General features: G+C 52.7%; 1 protein-coding gene across 3 annotated transcripts in view; it reads left to right on the top strand.

The window, feature by feature from the left end:
• Positions 1-1,016: 1,016 nt before the first annotated feature.
• The window catches only part of RPS6KA1 (ribosomal protein S6 kinase A1), a 63,807-nt gene continuing 50,729 nt past the window's right edge, over positions 1,017-14,094 (top strand). Inside the window, exons 1-2 of one of the 3 annotated variants that reach the window (XM_056795479.1) lie at positions 1,017-1,222; positions 7,920-7,964. In XM_056795479.1, the coding sequence (XP_056651457.1) occupies positions 1,160-1,222; positions 7,920-7,964 (108 nt within the window). In that variant the 5' untranslated portion in view covers positions 1,017-1,159. The remainder of the gene's footprint in view (positions 1,223-7,919; positions 7,965-14,094) is intronic. The other 2 variants (XM_056795478.1, XM_056795477.1) reach the window with 2 other exon arrangements.

The following is a 14,094-nucleotide window of genomic DNA, read 5'->3' as shown; positions in this document are numbered from 1 at the left end:
CTTCCTTCCTTCCTTCCTTCCTTCCTTCCTTCCTTCCTTCCTTCCTTCCTTCCTTCCTTCCTTCCTTCCTTCCTTCCTTCCTTCCTTCCTTCCTTCCTTCCTTCCTTCCCTCCCCAAATTTGATCCCAAGTTCAGGCCTGGCACTCTATCCACTGAACCAGCTAGTTGCTCCCTCCTTTAACTTTCAGTTAAAGACCCATTTCAGCTCCGTCATTCTTCATGCTAATGACCCTTCCTGCTGTACTCTTCTATGTTTTAAACTTCTTTCCTGTGTTCTAAGCTTGCTTTCAGCTGGGGCATTCTTTGTTCTAAGATCCCTTCCAATTCTAACAGGCTATGTATGGTTTAATGGTGTAAGTTTTAAGACTTGGAATACGAGACCACCTCTCCCCTATCTTCCACCTCACCCAGTTTTAGGGAAAGATGCAGATTTTGCCAATTTATTAAGGGAGTTGTGGGGCCCGGGACACTCAGGAGGGATTATGCACCAGGATGACAACTTAATGGGAGGTCTAGAGGTTAGGGACGGAGTGGACCCCGGGTCCCTCCTCCATGGAGGCCGTGGGACAGAGGGAAAGGAGCCACTTCAGGGATAGGATGGGATGAGAGGAGGGTTAATTCTCATCTGGACATCCCAACCCCACCACCCCTAGCCTGAGAACTGCTTGGTGGTCTTCCCTAGGAGAAGAGCGTCAACATCTGGAGCAGAACCACCCCAGATGTGCTGAGTGGGGGAGGAGAGAGAATGGTCCCAGAGTCGGAGCAGTCCAAGGGTTAATGATTTACGGGAGGAGTCTCGAGGGACATACGGGGGGCGGGGGGGACAAGGGCTGACCGGGAATGTGGCCGGGAAGGGGGGAAAAGGGGTGAGAAAGGGAGATTGCTCCCGGAATGCGGCGTCGGGGTGGGGGTGGGGGTTGGGAGAGCCCGAGGGGGGAGGGGCGGGGGCGTGGTTCCCCTCCGGCGGTCACAGGTAGCCAATGGAGAGGCGGGTCCGGCGGCGGCAGCGGCGGCGGTGGCGGGGCCCCGCCCCCCCCAGGGCAGCGCGGACCGACCGAGGGAGTAAGAAGTGCAGGAACGGTGCGTGGGGTTCGGGGCGCGGGGCGCGGGAGTCGGAGCCGTAGCCGCAGCCGCGCCAGCCCGGGGGGCCGCCGGCACGATGCCGCTCGCCCAGCTCGGGGAGCCCTGGCCGCTCACCGAGCTACTTCCACTGGATCCGGAGGTGAGCGGGGCTGGGTGGCCGGGACTCTCGAGACTCGAGGAGGCAGCGGGCGGGACCTCCTAGGATCCGGCCTGGGCTGGGCCCGTTGCGATGGGAGCCCCCAGCCCGGGAGAGACAAAGACGGCGCTGCAGCTGGTGGTGGCGGGAGGAACAGCTGGATCTCCCTGGACTGACCCCACAGTCAAGCTGCATCGCTCTTCCCTCTCCACCTCACCCTCCACACCCTCCCCCCCCCCCCAGCCCCGGAGAAACTTGAGGGGCGTCTGCTCTTACGACACAGCCCCCCACACAGGGGGCCACCCCTGGGGCAGAGCGTCCAGGGGAATCTGGCTGGGCGGCTCCCAGGGACCAGGTGAGGGAGGAGAGGAGAAGGGGGAGTCCAAGGCTGGAGTTTTGTTCCCAGATGAGCCACTCTTGTGTGTTGGGGTGCGGAGGGCTGTAACTGTTCCTCCTGGTACATACACGTTCCTGGGGGGGCGGGGAGGGAATCCCGAGGAGCAGCTGCTCCACCCCTCATACTTGCACACCTTTCTGGGGGGTGGGGGGGGCAGCCGCTCAGGGCAGAGTTCTGCAGAACTCCCCCAGTACCAGCAGGTAGGAGTAGGAATGCCCGGATGCCAGAGTGCTGGCACGGGCTATGGAACCGTCTCTCCCAGTAGTTTTCCCCTCCTGGCTTTAGCCTGTTCCCAAACAGGTCTCTTGTTCTCGCTGTCCCCAGCTGCTTCTGCCTGCCCGAGGGCTTCTTCTCTCCCCATCCTCTCCCATATCAGACTCCTCTGTTTGGCAGGGCTGGGCCAGCTAAGTCTCCCCTGAACCGAGGAATGGCCTTATGGGTCTCAGGAATGATGCCAGGGCCTGCTTCCGGCCCGTGGTGCCTATGATCCTCCGGCTTTTCCTCCCTGCAGGGGCTGGGTGCAGAGACCTGTTTCTGAGTTTTACCTGCAGCTCAGTGTCTTCCAAAGTAGAGGCAATAAGGTCTCTGGGTGTCTGGAGGGTAATTTTTGAGAGCTCAACCTATGCTCTTCTAGGATTGGGAAGACCAGCCGGTGCCAGCCAAACAGAAGATCATAGGTCTAGAGTGAGAAGGGCTACAAAGCCCTTCCACCACCGCCACCCCCTCTACCTGAGGGCACAGTATGGGCTTCTTACCCTGGCCTCCAGCTTCTGGGAAAAGAGCAATCTCTCCTGGGATCTCTCCTTTCTCAAATGAAGAGGCAGCTTCTGTCCCGATGCTTTTGTGAGGTGTTAGCCGGACTTGGAGAAGGTTTGGGCGTTGAACCCTTGATCCCCAAGTGCTGTTGCTTAGCTGGGCTCAGAGTAAGAACTGGATCTCCACCAAGCTTGATGCTCTGGGGAAGCTGGGTGAGCCAGGCCCTGGGCCCCTCATTCCCATCGAAGCTGAGCAGTAGGAGATGTCCTGGCTGCTGCCCTGGCACGCAGAGCCCCAGGGCCCGGATCACCTGCCCATCCCTGCATGTGCTTCAGTGGGCACAATCCCTGGTTCTATGGGTTGGGGCCTAGGCCTGAGGAGAGTGGTGAGGGAGGCACACTCCTTTGGACACCCAGAGGGGTCCCTCGGCCCCCAGGGTGGCTGGCTGCTGCTGGGCCTTTAAAGGGGGTGGCAGGAGAGTTAGGGGTGGGCCCTTTGGGGGATTAGGTAACAGCCCTGAAGGAGCAATTTGAAGTAAATTGCCCTGGGATTCTTGCCATGAAGTTTTACAGGCCCAGCATCACCGTCCCGCTGACTCACAGGCTCCCTTGCTCACTCAGTCACCCGAGGAGAGCTGAGGAGCTGAGGCTGGCCTTGTTTCTGCTCCCTCTCTCTCACCGTGCTGGGGGGAGGGGGTCTGGTCCTGGGGAACAGAGGTGCCAGGGTGGGGAGATGGCAAGGGGCGCTTCTGCCTCTGCTGGATCTTTAGACTTCTCCTAAGGGACCCAGGAGTCCTAGAGCTCTGGCTAGAGAGCAGCCTTTTCCAGTTACCTGGGGGGAAGGGGACAAGGACAAGCCAAGATGGAGACACGGCCGACCGTCCAGCCCTGAGACCACGCTGGAGGGGAAGGGCTCGGGGTCTCAGCGTGGGGCTCGAGCTTTGCACCCCCCTCCCTCGCCTCAACTCCTTTCAGGACTCTTATTCAGAGATCAGGCTCTTAGCAGGGATTCCAGGTTAGAGAACTGGGTTGGGGATGGCTTTTTCTGAAAGGGGACCTGTGTGGTGGTAGCAGCTGGCAGAGGAGAGCAGAGTTGGTGCTCACTTTGGGTGCAGGGGCCCCCTACCAAAAAGCACCGGAGAGGATTCACGGCGGCTATGGGTAGGAAATAACCCTTCAGTGAGCTAGGAGACCTGGGTTCTAATGCCGGCGTTGCCAGCAGCTAGATTACCTCCCTCTTGAGAGGCCATGTAAGGCTGGATTTGGAACTGCAGGACCTTTATTGAAATCTTGCCCAGGACCACCCCCTGGGCCTAGGCTCGGGGTCCTGGAGGACCTCTCCCAGCTCCCAGTGGGTGATCCCTCAACCGCGTCATTTTCCTGGGTCTCAGTTTCTCCAATCAAGGGGTCGGTTACAGCCGTTTGGTGACTCAGTTCTGTTCAGCGCTTTATCTTTATGCACGGAGTAATCTCGAACCAGTCATCTATTTCTGCTTCTGTGGAGAGGAGTCAGAGCCGTATTACTCAGGGCTGGGCCCCGATCTCCTCACCTCCTCCAGGGGCCCCCCAGGATACGGGCCGTCCTTGGGGTGCAGGCACCCACCCCGGCCCCTTCTAGCTCCAGGAGCTGGGGAGATAGCCCTGGGCCCCAGCCCACTGCCTCCGTAGAAGGTGCCAGATGACTGACTGCGTGTTATTGTTTGGGTAACAGGAGCTGTGGGGCCGGGCGGGTGGCTGTTCTCACGAGAGAACAGGGGCCCTGCTGTTCTCCCCGGAACACCGTGTCTGCTTTCAGCCCCAGTGACATGTAACCGATAGTCAGCCTGACCTCCAGGTAGAGGTGCCACGGCCGCGGAATCAGCCTGGGCAGTGTGGAGGAGGGACACAATGGGCCGACAGGGAGCCCAGAGGACTCCTCTTCCCTCCCTCCCTCCTCCTTCTCCTTCCCACCCTAGTTGGGCAGAGACACAGCCATCAGAGGGGATATTAATAGCAGGAGGCTTGGGCTTGCCAAGTGCTAGGCAATCTTAGGCACGTCCTATCTCCCTGGGCCTCAGTTTCCCCCTCTGTAAAATGGGGCCAATTATTTTTATGGACAGGACTTTGTAAACCTCAAGGTTTTGAGAAATGTGAAGTTGCTGCTATTTCTTCATGGTGAAGCCAAGCCATAACTGGGCAGGGACCTCGGAGGCCATCTAGTCCAACCCCCTCATTTTACAGATAAGGAAACGGGGGCTCAAGTGACCTCATGATCAGTATGGCAGAGAATTAAGATGGAAGCTGGGGATCTGACTTAGCCCCCCAGCTTTGTCACTTCCTAGCTCAGCGAGTGACTGATTTTTAACTAAATGTAACTAAAAATAACTTAATAAAATGACATTTATTTAAGTAATGTTAATCTACTATCCTCTTGTTTCTGAGCCTCAGTTTCTTCAACTGTAAAATTAGGAGTTTAGGATAGATAATCCCTAAGGTCCCTTCCAGCTTATTTAGATATGCAGTTCTCAATGCCTACTATATGCCAGGGAGCCAAAGAAGAAACAGTTCCTCTCTTCAAAGAGCTTCTATTCTATTAGGGGGAAACAACATGTAACAGATATATAGAAAATATATACACAGTGATTTCTGGGAGGGAAGGCACAAGGATATCTAGCAGGCTTTGTTTAGGGAATGGCACTTGAGTCCTGGCATGTAGAGCAGCTTGTGCAAAGGTACAGAGGTGGGAGATGGGAACAGGTGGAACATAAAGCAAACAGCAGGCAGGCCAAGTGCTAGAGACCCACCCCGTGAGGAAGAGGAACCTGGAAAGGCCGACAGGAAGCACAGTGTGGGGGGCTTTAAATGCCAAGAAGAGGGTGTTCTGGGGACCACCCCACTCCTGCCTTGGCCCTCAGCTAAGGGGTGGGTATACTGATCAGCCCTGGCACACAGCCCCAGGGTGACCAGCGGGACGCGGGGCTACCCGATGCCAAGGCTGGCATCCGAACCCGGTGCCCACGGCCGCTTCCTGTCTCTGTGGTGGCTGGTGTTTTCTTCCTCCATCTGCTCCTCAGTTTCACGGGAAGTCAAATCCTTTCCCCTCCCCCTGCCCTAAACCAGAGCTATTTTCCTTTGGTGGGGGGAAGGAAGGGGTGGGACTGAGACACCCATCAAGAGTTGCTATCTAGTCCACCGAAAAGACTTTCTGCCTACTCTGGGGGGCTGCAGGACTCCACTTTCCGGTTTATTCATCCTCATCAGTCCTTCTGTTCCCTTCTGCTCTGGGGGCTCCCTTGGAGGAAACCAAGGGGCTCACCCAATCCGGAATTCGAGGGCTCCTCAGAGGCCATCTAGTCCAACCCCCTCATTTTTTTTTTAAACCCTTACCTTCCTTCTTGGAGTCAATACTGTGTATTGGCTCCAAGGCAGAAGAGTGGTAAGGGCTAGGCAATGGCAGTCAAGTGACTTGCCCAGGGTCACACAGCTGGGAAGTGTCTGAGTCAACCCCCTCATTGTACAGAAAAGAGAATTGAAGCCTGAGGAGGTTCGGTGACCTGCCCAAAGTCACCCGGGTAATAAATTTCAGAGAAGCTGGATTGGAATCCAGAGCCAGCAGCCTTCCCACTGCTCCACAACATCTTACGTCAGAGGGAACGGGATTCACTTTGCTAGGGAAAGCTGAGGCTCAGATATAGACCGAGGGCTCCTATCCCATATGGGGGAGTGTGATAAGCAGGGATGCTGCCTGAGACATAACAAACATCACCTGGTCAGGGAGGCATCTTGGGCATCTGTTGGGATCAAGGCAGGCAGCAAAGTTTGACCCTGGTCTAATTGAATTGGACACAGGTGGAGTCAAGAGGTCAGTTAAAAGCTTTGCTAGTTTTAATTCAGCACGTTTCGTTCAGGGAGAATGGTTTTTGTGCTATCTGGTGTTTTGGATTATGCAAGTAGGCAACTTTCTTGTGCTCCTTTCCAGGCCTTCCCTTCATCCCTGGGGGAGCAGATCACCCTAACCTCTGCCCCACTCCACCCCCTAAGTTTCCTTGTCTGCAAAATGTGGAAAATAAGAGCCCCTGCCTCGCCGCACTGTTGTGAGGAGCAGAGGAGGCGGCCTGGGGGCCAGTGTGCAAACCTTAGCGTGCCATAGAAATGGTGGCTGTCATCATTCCCAGGATTAGGTCAGCCCCGTCCCCTTCCTGCTGTACAGAGTCCAGAAGGAGAAACCGAGTCTGGGGAGGGAGCTTGGCCTGTGGCATGCTGGGTTGCCGCCTGGACCTCTGCACAGGGATGGGAGGACTCCGAGGCGGAGGTGGACAGACCGTTGCGCTCTGTTCTGGGGAGGATTAGTGGGAATTAAAGGGCTTGTAAGGAAAGATGGCCCTGGGGAGAGGCAGGAGGGAAGAGTTTGTAACAGGGCATGGCTTCTGCTGGCTGCCGCCCAGGGTTGGGGGGAGTGAGGAGAGCCACAGCGAGGCCACTGAAGGGCTGTGAACCCTGGTCTCTTCCTCCAGGAAATGCCTGTCCTCATAGTCCTCCCCAGCCTCCTAAGGCAGGGAACTTGGGTCCAGAGTGAGGGCAGTCAGCTCCCCCAGATCACACAGAGTGGCTGAGGCTCAATGTGGGCGCTGCTATGCCAGGAGGGCATTAAGGACTCCTTGGCAGCTCTCCCTGAGAAGGGCCCGGATGCCCTGGGTCCGAAAACAAAGGAGGGATGGATGGATGGGTCACCCTGGGCCAGGCTGGACGAGGCGCTTTCCCCAGGACAAATTCCCGATCTTTGGCTCAGTGTCGCTGACCACCTGAGGAGCAGAGGCCTTCTGGAAATGAGGGAACAGATGCCTAAATCCTGGGCCCAAAGGGACGGAAGGACTGAGACTTGTTTCCCTAACAGCTTGGAATTGGAAAGGATCTTGCAACAGAGGATGTCAGAGCTTGGAAGGGCCTGAGAGTGGGGAATGCAACACGAAAAGGGCCCTTAAGAAGCAAGATATTGGAAGGAGCTTTAAGGGGATAAACCTTGGAAAGCTGGAACTAGGAGGGTCCTTAGAACAGACACTGTCAGAGCTGGAAATAAATAGGAACTGTGTAGTCGGGGCCAGACAGGTGGCTCAGGGGGTGGAGAGCCGGACCTCTCAAAGATAGATAGGAGGGTCCTGGATTCATATGTGATCTCAGACGTGCTCTAGCTGTGTGACCCTGAACACTTTTAATCCCCATTGCCTAGCCCTTAACTGCTCTCCTGATACTAAGACAGAAAGTAAGAGTTAAAACACAAACCAAAACAACGAATTCTCTCTCTTCTCTTGGGCAGCCATGGCCTGGACAGTGACCTTCATCGAGCTTGTTTGTAAAACGAGGGCATCAGATGAGATCAAAAGACTGGGCGCCCCCCCCCCCCATGCCTAATCTCATCCTCTGTGTTTGGGGTTCCAGTGGGCTACTCTGAGACTTCAGAAGAGACAAATTATCTCCCAAGGGCCCCTTTGTTCTGTTCTGGCATCCCTTTTTCATTAAGCTGTACAATCCCATCAGTTCTAACAGGTGCCCCTCTATTTCTTGTTTCTAGAATGGGCAAATTCCCGGAGAAGACACTGGAAGACATGCCTCCAAGGTAAGAATCAGGACTAATTTTGGAGTGGTGGGGCGTGGGGGAGGGAAGACTTTAGGCTCTAGGAAGGGGAAGGGAGTCTTGAGTCTTCTTTGCACAATCTGAGGCGGTACTCACACTTCAGTTATACCCAGAAAGTAGGATCTCACCTAGAAAAGGAAGGAAGGATTTATTAAGAGCCAGGCACTGTGCTAAGTGCTTTACAAATGTCATCTCATTTGACCACAACCCTAGAAATGAGATGCTGTCGTTATGTCATTTTACAGTGTGGGAGAAACTGAGGCAAGAAGAGATGAAGTGACTTGGCCAGGGTCACACGGCTAGTGAATTTCTGAGGTAGGGTTTGAACCCGGGTCTTCTTGAGTCCTGGTGCAGCAGTCCAGTGTCACCTAACTGCTTAGATAGGAAGGGTGAGTAGGGCATTGGAGCCTAAAATGTTAGAGCTGGAAGGTATGTTAGGGCAGAGAATGTCCAAGTTGGAGACAGCCTTAGAAGAGAATGTGAGGGCTGGGAAGATTGCCCTGTCCCTCTTGGCAGCCCCTTCCTTTTCCAGATCCAGATGTAGAGAGTAATTGTGTCTCATCAGGCAGGCAGAGCTGCTATTAGACTAACCCAGGGGTTCTTTTGTAAAATTTTATTTTAATTTATTTATTTTGCCAGTTACAGATAATCAAAAATTTCCCCACAAGTTTTCCAGAGTTATATGATCCAACTGAAGAGCCCAGGGGTTCTGACCACTCTTCTCCCTCCCCCAGCTCCCATTGTCCTTCCATGTTCTTCCAAGCTTTCCAGACTGATTGGGTCTGAATCAGATGGGGAAGCTGAGGCCCAGGGTGGTGAGGGATGGACTTGCTGGCTGATCAGAGGGCCTTCCCCCCCTCCCCCACACGCGATCTCTTCTGGGCTGTGCTGACTTTAGCTCGGCCACTTCTATGTTGTGGGCTTGAGGAGGTATAGGGTCTTCCTGCAGGCTTGGACTTGCTTTCACCAGGTTCATTAGTGTACCTCTTTCAGAGGAAGGGAAATGACTCCACCAAGGTCAGGCTTGAACCCAGGTCCTGGCCTTTGCATCCATCATTCCTCTTCTCACAGCTCCCCCTGCCCTTCTCTGGGGCTTGGTGACCTCAGGTAACCCCCTCTCACCTTCCCCTCCCCTTCTGTCCCTACAAGCTGCATCATAAAGGAGAACTTTGAGCCCCAGGGCTTGGCCCAGCTGCAATTGGGTGGGGGCTGATAGGGAGAGTTCCCTGGGAAAGGGGAGAGGCTAATAAGTGATAATCACTGGATGAGAGATTACTGGAATGGGAATGGAGACCCCACTCTCCAGAGGGGCTGGTGGCTTGGTAGGCACCGAGGCCTGGAATGAAAGTAGTCAGGAGCCGGGAAATGGGAGACGGCGACCCATGGGGCACCCCTGCCTCTCACTGGGCTCCAGCCCAGTGTGGGGGGGTGAGGTGACCCCAAGAGCCAGAAGACTGCCTGGCTAGCACCTGAGGAACAGGGGGTGCTGGACCAGGGGGCTAAAAGGGAGGTGAGATCTGGGACAGAGCAGCAGCACTGAATGCTGGCAGGAGGTCAGCCTCATCCTGGAGAAACCAAGGCCCTGGAGGCATGGGGCAGCTGAGACCCCCAGTGGGACAGTGGTCAGGCCTGGTGCCCCTCACACTACCCCCTCCCCTCTACCTCTCAGAGGCTCCTAGTCCAGGCTGTGTCTACACTATCTGCCCCTGCCCCAGGAGATGCCCTTATTTGGTCTCGGGTGCCTCCATTGCTTATTTGCTTACTCGGAGTTTAGCTTCCTTTTAGGGATGGTTTTGTTTCTACAGTTGTAGTCACTGTGGACAGTTCTTTGCCCGTGTCTCAGATTTCCACCCCTCTGTCCTTTTTTAACAATACCTTCCCCCGCCCCCCCATGCATATCCCCATCCTTTGTCCCACCAGTGCCTCCTGCCGGTGGGCACCCACTTTTATTCCAGTCCTTGGCTGACCCGGAGTTTTGCTCTGAGGATTTCAGGAGGTATCAAATCTTCCTTAGGGTTTGCCCCCATTTTACAGCTGAGGACGCCTCTGCTGGGAGGCAGACACCCTAGGTTCAGATCCCACCCCTCCCCTCTGGGACACCCTCTATCTGTAAAATGAGGGAGTCGTTGCTTCCTTTTTTAGATTTCATAGCCTGTGATACCCAGAATGGTGGAGCCAATCCATAGTCAGGAGAAGAGCCCCCCTTCTCCAGGGAGGAAAGATGGGGGCCTGGAGACCCCCAGTTTGCTTCTGCCCAATGCCCGGACCTCTAGGAATGGACTAGGCTCTCCTCCCCACAGGAATCCTCTATTTAGACTTCTAGAGGGAAGATGAGTCGGGGGAGAGGAGGGTGCTACAGTTGGGAGAAATCTCCTGGGAGCTAGCTAGCACCCCTGGGGGAACGTGGTGGGGAGAGTTGAGAGCCTGTGGTCTGAGAGCCGGGTGCAAAACGCCCTTGGTTTTGAGTCAGAAGTACAAGTCTCTACTGATTCAACTGTGAGTCACTTTCTTAATTCTGAGCCTCAGTTTTCCTAGCTGTAAAATGGGGATAAAGATCCCTCTAGGGAGGTGCTTTGTGAATAAGGCCGGCCCTTTGAGAATGTGACCTTCACTTTGGGTGGTTCCAGACCCTTCTTTCAGGAAGTCCAGGATGCCCGTTATTGTTATCACCTTGTCCCTCCCTCTTTCTCCACTTGCCTGCCCTAAAGAATGGGGCTGCCCAGCTCTGTGTGTGAACAGTCTCCTTGGACTTTGCTTCTGTTAGCCAGAGGGCAGGTGGGGCCTGGGTGTGGCAGAAGGGCCATAGAACTGTTTCTTGGCAGATCTTTCCTGCCCAAGGTGATTGGAGAGGGTGGAGGGCCCTCTTCCCCCAGGTCTAGCCCAACAAGCATTTGTTAATGGCACCGGGGTTCAAAGACAAAAGGAAAAACCAACCTTGCTTTCAGGGTGGCTTGGGAGGCAAACAGATACCTGATTATTTGAGGAGGGAGAGAAAGCACTAACTACCTCTTCCCACCTAAAGGAGAGCAATTGTGTCAAAGTCCAGAGTCTTGGGTTCTAATCCTGACTCAGATATCTCCCAACTGGGGCATCTGGCCATGTCCCTTTTTCCCCCAAGCTGCTAAGGATGAGGGGATCACTGCCTGGTAACAGCAGAATTCCTATGTTCTCCTTTCTCTTGTAAATATACAACTTTCCATTGGATCTGTGATTTCATAGAATTTCGGACTTAGAACAAGAAGGGACTTTAGAGGTCATCGATCTGGTCCAACCACCTCATTTCCCTCCAGGTGAGAGGACTGAAGCCCAGAGAAAGAAAATCACTCACCCCACAGACACCACTGAGCCCAGGTCCTCCGACATGAAATCCCAAACGCTGTCCACTGTGCTGACACTCCTCCACATGGACATTTTAGCTCAGTGGATAGACTTTTGGGTCTTCCTCCAGGAAGACCTGAGATCAAATTTGGCCTCAGGTATTTACTAGCCATGTAACTTTGGGCAAACCACTTTAACCTCTGTTTGCCTCAGTTTCCTCATCTATAAAACGAGGATCCTAATTGCCCCTACCTCCCAGGATCATTATCTGTCAAATGAGATAATAATTGTAAAGTGCCTGCCACATAATAGTGCTATATAAATTCTATTATTATTATTAGTATAATCTCTAGTGATGCAGATCTCAACTATCCATGCCTGCCAATACTGTATTGTACAAAAGGCATCAATGAAAAAATTTTAAAGTATTCTGCATGAGAGAAAAGTTGAAATCGAACTGTCCCCTCCCACCTAGTCTCTAGCGCTTTCCTGGCCCAATTTGGGTTAGGATGGGGAGCAGGAGTTGACAAATCTGAGTTTGAATCCTGCCTTAGACACTTAACTGGGCAAGTCACTTCATCCATGCCTGCCTCAGTTTCTTTGTCTATAAAATAGGGATAATCACAGCATCTCCCTCGCAGGGTTGTTGTGAGGATCAAATGAGATAGTATTCGTAAAGAGCTTAACCCACAGTAAGCTCTCAATAAATGTTAGCTCATTATTATCCTTGTGGGTGTCTGTAAACCTTGTAAATGCTAGCTAGCTATTGTTGGTATTCCTCCATTGCCTTCTCCTATCAGAATGGCATCTTTTTCCTTGAATGCATTCCGTCCTACCCTCTGCCAGCCAACTCCACTTAGCCCCTCCGGACGTTTCTGCCTGAGCTCACTGGTACATTCTAGATTTAAACCTCTTGTCTCTAGGCCAGACTCTCTACCCACTAAGCCACCTAGCTGCCCTCAGTGTAGCTCAGAATTTACCTATATTTAATTACTCTATATTTAATTAAAAAAATTATTCTGAGAAGGAATTCACAGACTTCTCAACCTGTCCAAGAGATCCACGAAACAAAAAAAGTAAAACATCCAATCAGTTATCATCATGTGGAAATTACCCAGAATGCTAGAGGCTTTCCTTTGGCAAATGTACATGCCCTTGATTTAGGCTTTCTTTGTTTTATATCACTGTAGTTGGGCACATCGATAAAGCATTGGGCTTGGAGTCAGTTCGAACCCAGCCTCAGATGTCACTGTCTTACCCCATTTTCCTCGATAGTAAACTGAGGGTCCTCATTGCACCCACATCCCAAGGTTATTGTGAGGCTCAAATGAGATGCTATTTACAAAGTGTTGAGCTCAGGGCCTGGCACACAGTAAAGGACTTTTCTTCCCTTCCTTCCTCAGCATCAGTCCTACAGCAGCGCAGCACATGGACGACGTCTTCGCGTTGTCCTTTGCTCTCCAATCTTACCTGGCCTGCTGCCTCTTCCGCATCTCTATTTCCTATAATACGATTCATGCCACTTCTTATAAACAAGTCATTGCCGGTGCCCTCTTACGCTCACCATTTTCCCTCTTGGTCTCCTGCAGTTTTGAGTCTTCAGAGAGGATGGAGTTTTGTGATTTGTAGCATCAGCAGCAAAATACTGAGATTCCAATAGTGAATTTTTTTCATTTTCGGGGAGCCGCTGGGGCTCATACAAAGTGCTGATCGTTCCTCCAAATTCTATTTAGCTTCCTTTCTTCCTCCTCTTCAATTCTGTCGAAGAGGTGCACCCAGTTCAATCCAATGGACTGTCCATCCAGACACATCTCAGCATCTGAGCAGCAGACATTCTTCATCTATTTGGTTTCTCCCCGGGTGACAAGTGGGGTCTCCCTCTTGCCAGGGTGGGCCGCCTTGGATCTTGCTGCTGGGGTTCTGTAGAAACATCCTCTCCAGAGAGGCACCCCTAGATGAGTCCCCTCCATCTCGAGGAAATCCCATTTCTGTTCAGATTGCATGTGCCAGTGGCCAGCACCTTTGGTAAACATACATCTCCTCATTTCATGCTTCACTTGATGTCGTCAATCATTGAACAAAGTTATTTCTCCGGTGGCATTTCTCTCCCAGAATCTCACACCACATTAACATGTGCAGGGGCCGCTCCTTGTTGGCAGAGTCTTTACAGCTGGATTTATTCTATCAAGTCAAATGGCTTTTTTTTAAATAACAAACAAAACAGTAGGCAAAGTGGACCCAATATTCCCGACACCCTTTGGTTGGTTGTGACCATGAAGATGTGGCTGACCACAGGGCGAGTATTATTTGTGAAGGCCTGCTGCTCCTTCTTGTTGTTGACTTTTTTTTAACCTTTACTTTAAAAAAAATCAAAACTTTTTACTTTCTACCTTAGAATCGATACTGTGTATTGGTTCCAAGGCAGAATATCAGAAAGGGCGAGGCCATGGGGGTTAAGTGACTTGCCCAGGGTCACACAGCTGGGAAGTGTCTGAGGTCAGATTTGAACCCAGGACCTCCCATCTCTGGGCCTGACTCTCAATCCACTGAGCCACCCACCCGCCTCCTTGTTGACTCTTTAACCAAGGATATCCTTGCTTGTACAGGGTTGCTTTGTTTGGAAGGATGGCCAGAGAGCTTTCGACCTTTGCTACTACTAAGCTGCCATCTTGGCTTCTCCCCCTACAGGATTGTTTTGTGATATAAGTTAGTGGTTGGGTGAGTTCATTCCTGATATCTTTTTCAAAAATTCAATTTTTCTTTAATGAACAAATTTTTTTTCCTTCACACCTAA

Source organism: Monodelphis domestica, chromosome 4 (assembly GCF_027887165.1).
Source record: "Monodelphis domestica isolate mMonDom1 chromosome 4, mMonDom1.pri, whole genome shotgun sequence".
Taxonomy (NCBI): domain Eukaryota; kingdom Metazoa; phylum Chordata; class Mammalia; order Didelphimorphia; family Didelphidae; genus Monodelphis; species Monodelphis domestica.
Note: the sequence above shows the minus strand (reverse complement) of the source record. Positions and strands in the feature narration are given on the sequence as shown.